The sequence below is a fragment of the Pteropus alecto genome, unplaced genomic scaffold (assembly GCF_000325575.1).
Source record: "Pteropus alecto unplaced genomic scaffold, ASM32557v1 scaffold8, whole genome shotgun sequence".
NCBI lineage: Eukaryota > Metazoa > Chordata > Mammalia > Chiroptera > Pteropodidae > Pteropus > Pteropus alecto.
In genome coordinates, this window is record NW_006494609.1 from 15529401 (window position 1) to 15538146 (window position 8746).

General features: G+C 40.0%; 1 protein-coding gene and 1 pseudogene across 3 annotated transcripts in view; one reads left to right on the forward strand and one right to left on the reverse strand.

The window, feature by feature from the left end:
• Window positions 1-7665, reverse strand: part of ATXN3 (ataxin 3) — a 32038-nt gene extending 24373 nt beyond the window's left edge. For 2 of the 3 annotated variants that reach the window (XM_006925534.3, XM_025042108.1), the window contains exons 1-3: window positions 7583-7659; window positions 729-893; window positions 428-472 (exon numbers count right to left, since the gene is read on the reverse strand). In XM_006925534.3, coding sequence (XP_006925596.1) covers window positions 428-472; window positions 729-893; window positions 7583-7606 — 234 coding nt within the window. In that variant the 5' untranslated portion in view covers window positions 7607-7659. Of the gene's footprint in view, window positions 1-427; window positions 473-728; window positions 894-5011; window positions 5140-7582 lie in introns of all 3 variants that reach the window. The other variant, XM_015599687.2, reaches the window with a different exon arrangement.
• LOC112473806 lies at window positions 4002-4120 on the forward strand (annotated as a pseudogene).
• Window positions 7666-8746: the final 1081 nt, after the last annotated feature.

The following is an 8746-nucleotide window of genomic DNA, read 5'->3' on the forward strand; positions in this document are numbered from 1 at the left end:
TAATAATAATAATAATAATAATAATAATAATAATAATAATAAAGCAAAAGCCAAAAACCATAATAAAGGAATCCAGTCCTGGTAAGCTGATCTAAAGAGAAGGTAGCAAGGTGTCACATTTTCTCAAATTTACACAAGTGATAGTAAGTTTAAAAGGTTGTGACTTACTGGAATTAAGATTATTGGCATCTAGATACAAATTAAATATCCTTTCAAACAGCCCTACTCTAAAATGAAGATTCTACAATCCTAATTTTTGTGTTTATCTATATAAAAATCTAGTACTCTGGAGTACAATCTTATATTCTTAGACAATCTATTGGAGGAAATTTAGTGACTGTGAAAATATACTCTTATCAACTATACGTTGAGCTGGAACAGTGCCTGGGACCTAAACAACACTCAGTACTTGTCTAGGACTACTTACTTGAATAGAGAAAAAACCACTGTCATCCATATTTCCAGAAGGCTGCTGTTCAGTTTGGATAGGTTGTTGAGGCAAGGGTTGAGGGTGGGGAGAGAAAGATAAAAACTGTCATTAGCATGCGTATTTAAAATAACATCTTGTGCAGTCCTATTTACAAAGTCAAGAGTAGAGTTATAATTAACGAGTCAGATCCCAATAGAAAGAATGGTTTATCTTTTTCCTAAACAATACCCACATTAAAAACAAAAAACAAAAAACAAAAAAAAACCACAACGTAATTTGGTGAGTTTAAAATCAGTACCTGTAAAAATGTGCGATAGTCTTCACTAGTAACTCCTCCTTCTGCCATTCTCATCCTCTCTTCTTCGTCTAGCTGATGTGCAATAGAAGACAGTTCCACAGGGCTAAAATATTCTCCTTGCAGCAGATTATTCAGGCAATGCTGAGCACAGAGTGAACCTTCTTGCTAATATGTCCAAAAGAAAAATTCAAATGTGATTTGTTAAACAGCTTGGTACAATGTCTTTCCTTAAAGAGAAATTTAATCATTAACTTCTTAACACTGTCAAACTGAACCTTTTTAGCTTTAAATAAATATGATTAACATAAAGTACATGCATTTCCTTTAATATTTTATAATTCTATCATTAATGAAACTACAATAATTTAGCTATGATCAAACCTTAAGAATGACTCATATTAAACATTATCTATCAAATATACCAAATTTCATATTTTGCTAAAAATTACTCTAAATATTTAGCCTCCCTCATTTTCAGTGCCTAACATAAATTCATCTTTAAAGATTCCATGGCAATTTACTAATGCTGAAAGGGAATTTTAATCCCTAGAACATTTGTTCTTTTAACAAGACAATCTCTACTTGGTCTAAGTGCTTGTTCATGTAATTTCATATCTCAAGAACCGACAAGAACTGATACAGGTAAGAAAAATTCTGTTCGATGTTAAGACTTGTAGCTGCAGAGTCAAGGTCCTCTTCAGAGAGCTCTGTAGATAAGGTGCACACAGTGTGGTGCAATGAGCAAGGCTGTCCAAAAAGCAGCCCTGGAGCTCACTTCTGAACAAGCCGGCAAGGGAGCCTGCATCCAAGCCTAGCTCCCCATGGGATCGTTCATTTCCTATTAGAAGGGGGAGTATAATGTCCCATGGGCCCCAGAGTCTTTGGGTGCTGGGCAGCTGGCTTTCTTACACATATGGCAACCCAAATCTACGTCTAGACTGCCTGGCACTGAGAAGCCTGCTTATCACCCCTCTCCCTACAACAGTGCTGTTTTCCCATGCTTGCCTATTAAGAAGGGAGAGTCACAGGTGGATGAGATCCCTCCTGTGAACACAGACGCAGGGTTTACCTCTCTGTGGTATGATGGCAGACAGGAGAACACTTTCTTCTCCTGCTACCCCAAAGCTCTAAATTTCATAGACCTTTCCCCACTAAAGTCTACTCCTTAATCCAGACTGTCTGACACCCTGCAATTGTTCTGAGCTATGTTACGCAATAGTTAGTGATCCCAAAAAGCAACACATTATTTTTTTCTGATGAATTAATGTTCTAGGAACAAAATTCAGCTGCTGAAAAAGATACAGAGAATATATATATATAATGGAATAGGACAGAGCACTGAGATAGTTTGCGTCTGAGTGGGGGCTGAGATAAATTTATCTTCATAACCTGGTATGAAATGAGTAGCTTGTAGTAAAGAAGAAACCATCTATCCCTCAAGGTGAAGCCACAATTGTGAGAGGACTTGCCTCCACCTCCTTTTCCTTCTATTGTATTCCTACCACCAGAGAGCAACTCCCACTGAATACTACACTGTGAACTGAAGGATATACAGATGTCCTACTATATTCTACTGAAAAATGGGCAAGACAAACCAGCATTCACAAGAGGCTAGCCAAATGGCTAAAAGCTACAAAAAGGTGCTCAACTTCATTACTATTAGGGAAATGTATATTAAAACCACAATGTATTACTACTACTACACACTCTCCATAATGGCTAAAATATTGAGGGAGGACTAGAGACATCGAAACTATTATTTACTATGGACACAACCTAAATGCCCATCAATAGACAACTGGATAAAAAAAATGTGGTACTTATATACAATAGAATATTACTCAGCCATAAAAAAGAATAAATTTTACAATTTGTGATGACATGGATGGACCTAGAGGGTATTATACTAAGTGAAGTAAGCAGACTAAGAAAGACAAATACCATATCATCTTACTTATGTGTAGAACTTACAGAACAAAATAAACGAACAGAAACAGACTCACAGATACAGAGAACAAACTAATGGTTGCCAGAGGGGAGGGAGGTTGTGTGGCTGGGTGAAAAAAGTGAAGGTATTAAGAAATACAAATTGGTAGTTACAAAATAGTCATGGGGATGTAAAGTATGGCATAGAGAACATAGTCAATGATATCTGAATAACTATGTACAGTGCCAGGTGGGTACTAGACTAATTAAGGGATCACTTCATAAATTATATAAATGTCTAACCACTATGCTGTACATCTGAAACTAATAAAAAATAATATTGAATGTCAACTCTAATTGAACTAAATAGAAAAAAAGAAAGATTATTCTTCAAAAAAACAAAAAGAAAAAAACACAACTATTTGCAGTATCTACTAAAGCTCCAACTTTAATTGAAATAAATAGAAAAAAGAAAGATTATTCTTCAAAAAAACAAAAACAAAAAAACACAACTATTTGCAGTATCTACTAAAGCTTAATATATGTACACTCTGTGATCTAGCAATTCCACTACTAGGTAGAGAATGCAAACAAAACATGCAAACATACATTCATCAAAAGATGTGTGTCAGAATGTTAATAGAAACAGTACTTATTCATAATGGCCCCTGAAGTGGAAACTACTGAAATGCTCATCACAACAGAATGGCTAAATTGTGTTTTATTCACAAAAGAATAATACATAACAATGAGAATTAATTAATTATAACTACCTGCATCAATACAGATGAATCTCTCAAACAATTTTAAGAAGAAGACAGACTCAAAAGAGTATACACTATGATTCCATTTGCAAAAGTTCAAAAACAGGCAAAATTAGTCTATATTAGATCAGGATAGTGGCTACCCTTGCAGGGTGAAGGGAGAGTCAGTATCTGGAAGAGGGCATAAGAAGGGCTTAGGGGATGCAGAGAAATAAACGTTATTCAATCTAAGTATTATTTAAATGTGGTTTACTTTGTGAGAATTCACTAAGCTGTACTCTTATGATATGGTGTCCTTACCTGTGTTGTATTTAATAAAAGAAAAAAATTCAAACAAAAAAGCCTCTGCTAAGATACAGCTATTGCACACATCAAGAGCTACCTAATACGGTGACCAGACAACAGACTTTCTGGAAACAGTCCTAATGCAAATTTTCTGTCCTGCTATTGGGCTGCGTGCCTCAGTTTGGGGCCCTCAAACTACCATTACCATATTTAACACTATATAGAGAAATAATGACATCCACATAGCCGATTAAAAAAAATTCTCTATAAAAATTAGCTTTAAAATACGAAAAATAAAGTCTACGGCCATGCCACCCTGAACAAGCCCGATTCCATCTGATCGCGGAAGCTAAGCAGGGTTGGGCCTGGGTAGTGCTTGGATAGGAGATCACCTAGAAAGACCAGGTGCGGTAGGCATAAAAAATAAAATATAAGGGATTGTAAGCTGACAAGGTCCTTGCAATCTGTGAGGTCAACCAAGGGTTGCCTCGCTTAAAATAAAAAATAATAATAAAAATAAAAAATAAAATAAAATCTGAAAAATAAGCACTTAAAAATCAAACCTTATCTAAGTAAAACTATTGCTGTAGGAAATATCGTCCTGTACTTCTATGATTTAATCCAAAGTAAGAACAAATTATTCAGTCCAAATTTAAAATCACATTTTAAAGTGACAAGATGAATCAAAATCTAGATGGAACGAAAAAATTGCACAATGGCCCCTCCGAGATTATGCATTCCCCCAACCCCGACAAGCTATCCCCAGCCACTTCTTTCTCATCAAGCCTTAACCAAAGCTGAATAGAAGTTCACTCTGCTGCAGTGAAAGTTCAAAGGTATTGAAATTCCACGATTTCAAGCCCGAACTTTATTGTCTTGGGATCAGAGGACGAACAAACTGCATCTCCAGTTTTACGAAGATATTTTATAAAATCACAAAAAGAAACAGCACCAAATCATTCCCCCACTGCCCTCAAAGTTGTCAGAACCAACCTGAAACCAGTGTAAATTCCCAGAGAGATAACTGACTACAGCAGAAAGCGGGCATGAACTAAGGGTATGCTCTGAAATGGCCTAACTGGGGCCACCTCATAGTCGAAGCAGCCTTTCTTCTCATCTGAGTGATAATAAGGTCCCACCCCTTATTGAGGTTCAGCAAACACAAGCATCCAAACAACAGCAATGGCCGGCACTTCTACAGCACTATGTGCCATGCAGCATTCTAAGCACTGAGCTCTGAGGCAGACACTTTATTATCCTCACACCACAGAGGAGGAAACTGGAGCACAGTGACAGTATGTAACTTACCCAGGTTCATACGGGTAGTAAATGGCAGAGCAGGGCTTCAAACCCAGGTCAGAGGCTTCAAGTCTGTGCTATTGCCACTTCCTCAAGCCACTTATGTGGAATTTGGTTATTACTAAACCTCAAATATCCTGAAGAACCAACAATCACAAAAAGGCATAATAGATGTCATACGGTCAATGCTTGGCATCTCTTCAGTATTTTCACTAATTTTAAATATAATCCCAACGAGTTTGGTTATCATTCTCAGTTTATATTACATAAAAATACCAATTCGGATGGCACAGTGACCCCACCAAGAGTGGTCAGCAATAAAAGTGATCACAATGACAGAACGCAGGCACCATAACTAAAAACAAAATGAAACAGAACAAAAAAGCAGTTAATGGTCATTTAATATTAGAGTTTAAGTTAGGGATTAGCAAACTCTAGTTTTTGGGCCAAATTCAACCTGCACCAGTAGCTAAGAATCATCTTTATATTTTCAGACGGTTGGGAAAACACAAGAATATGTGAAACCACATATGATCCGCAAAGCCTAAAATCTTTACATAAAAATTAACTTGGATAAACAGCACCATATACATCTTAGATGCTCAAAGAACTCGATTAATTTATTGAGCATGAACTATGTGTCAGGCACAATCTTAAGTACTGGGGGATATATCAGTAAACATTTTGTTGAGTTTACATTTCATCTTAATAAAGGGTACTCAAAGTGACAACTCTGAATATGGGGAAACCAGCATTCCGAAGGGAAGTGATCGCAGGGCCCTTCGCAGGCAGGGCCACTTCCTTAGAGCCACAGTCGGTTCTCTGGCTCTCCAAACCCAGTACCTAGCAGAGATTAAATGGATGTGGTGGAGGTGGAGTAAACATGTTGGAAAATGGCACATTAAACTTGAGCATCCCCTGAATGGACTGTGTACGATATTAACAATGGGCACTATGTTTATAGGTGCTTTCCATACACTTGAAATATGTCTTAAAAACTTCAACTTAAGAGCTTTCATTTGCTAAGAACATGTAAATTGATAAAACATATTCCTGAAGTACCTTTAAGCCTATGCACATGCTGATAACTGAGAAACTTTAGCCTAAATAGATTTTCATTAGGCTACCGCCCAGCGGGATTCCATGGTTTAGTAGTTACATTCATTGAAATGTATCCAAAATAGGTAACAATCTATAGCATTAAAATACATATTGTGTAATTCTCAAGAAATGGTGTGGAACATGTTTAAAGTCTTCCATGTTGAAACATTTTGTCCTACATCAAAGCTTCTGAAAATTAGTGATAAAAATATGTACATGCAGAGTTCTCTTCATCCAATCTCCTCTGCCAAGCTATGAAATTTCTCCTGTCCAACTTTCATAAATCATGTCAATCACGTAAAGATTCGTAATAACTATCACTGACTCCTTACTCTCGAGGCATAAAAATTGGTCTATTTTAGTGACAAAACTTTCTGAAATGTTTTCTCTAAAGCATTTCATTGAATAATGTGTTTAGATTTATGCTGTGCCTCTTGTCTACATTTGATTGCTTTGACTGCCGTGATTTTTTTTTTTTAAATAAATGATTATTTACAAGTATTTAACAAAACAAAATCCCTTTGCTCCTGCTAAAGAAGAGACTCACCGGCAATCCTTTCCAAACATGAAACGATTATGAAACAAGACATGTGCCAAAGTTGTCCTGAGGGAGGTTTCACTCACACCCAAATGGCTTGATAATTGTATGAGAGAAAAGACGAGTTTCTCCACATGCCACAAACATCTTTAAGTGGTCATCGAAGAATCAAAACAAAACAGGCTAGGCAGACCACAACAATATTATTGCAGTCCACCCAGAATACCTAGGAAGAAAGCTGGCTTCCAGATCCGGAAAGATGGGACTACCAAAAGAAACGAAACTCAAACATTTCGTAACAAAAACTCTGTGACGACTTCCCTGTTTAGGGGTGCACGGGGTTTCCTACTTTACGTACCTAAGTGTCAGGCCCTCCAGGTCCCTGCACTCGAGAGACTCACGGACCCAGCACAGAAGAACATGAATACAACCCCAGGAAGCTAAGTGTATGGGAGATTCCAATATAGAATTGAGGAGCCCAGAGAAGGAAAAGTTAATTCTGCCAGGGGTAAAACTGGGGGACTTGGGAAGAAGGATCGAGGGAGGTGTCCGAGAGGTGACTAGCTAGAACCTACGGAGAGTCGGGGAGAAGGGACCGGAGAAGGAATCGCACGGAAAGTAGAAGGCAATCGCAGAAGCAAGCCCACTCGGTGCCACCCTCTCCGGTGCCCCGAGGTGCCCCCGGCCCTGCCTTCACTCCCTCCCCGGCTCCCCGGACGTCCCGGGCCTGGGGCTCCCCGGACACCTTGGGTACGGGCCTCAGGGGCGGAGGGTGCGGTGGGGGCTTCGGTTAAGCTCCCCTTCGGAGGAAGCTCCTCTCACCCAGCGAGATCGGGATGGGGGCCACTCGGGCCCCAAACAGCTCTCCAGGAGATGGCGATACCGCGCCCCACGCCCCCCACCACGCCTCACACAGGTACCCGCAGAACGCGGACACTCACTTTCTCGTGGAAGATGGACTCCATGTTTATTTGTCTGGAGCCAACGGCCCCCGCGCCGAAACACCCCCCTACCGCGGCCCGCCCCTGCCCACGTGCCTGGCGCAGACCAATCACCCCCGAGGATGGGAGTCACGTGGAACGAAGAGCAAGCGATCACCGGGGTGGCAAACGCGGGCACACGTGACCTTTGTACCGCGTCCTCCCATCGACTGTTACCTGGGCGGCGGGAGGACGCTGCAGCGCCGCCTGTGGTGTGGAAGATCTTCTCCACTTCCCACCCATTGCTGTGGATTCTTAGGCTTCTAGGGATCTGGATAAGGACCACCCAGGTTCTTTTTGTTTTCCACTTTACTTTGTACTTTCTACTTATCATATCTGAGTATAGTTATTTAATATCTTCCTCCTCCACTCTCACTGAAAGCCTCATTAAGAAACAAGTTAATTTTTATGTAAGGCATCATTGCATCCCCCAATACCTAGCATTTATGTAAAAATGATACTGTTTATATAGGGCTTACTGTAGAGTAGGCACTCTTCTAAGTGCTTTGCATATATTAATGAATTTAATACAACAATGTGTTGAAGCAAGCAGTGTTATCCTTATTTTACACATAACGAAATTGAGGCACAAAGAGGTTAAGAACAGCACAGTGTCCAAGTTCAACTAGTAGGGCTGGGGTCCAAATCCAGATGCCTTGTTAGTAGTGTATGTGTTCTCGTCCTGAAGAGGAAGCACCAGTTGAGGGAGGTGAAAAGTCCAGTAGAATAGGGGAGTAAGTGGTGTGTTGAAGCTGAAGGAGTAGGATAGGAACAGATCTTGCACCTTGAAACCAGGGTAATTATGTTAATGGTTAGAGATTTTACACACACACACACACACACACACACACATGTTAAGTAATGGTCTAGAGCAGGGGGTCCCCAACCCCTAGGCCACAGACTAGTACCGGTCCGTGGCCCATTAGGAACTAGGCCGCACAGCAGGAGATGAGCGGTGGGCCAGCAAGTGAAACTTCATCTGTGTCTGCAGCCACTCCCTAGCAATAGCATCACCACCGCAGCTCCACCTCAGACCATCAGGCATTAGATTCTCATAGGAGCATCGGTCCCTGGTGCAAAAAAGATTGAGGACCGCTGGTCTAAAGTTCAGGAGACTGGTTAGCT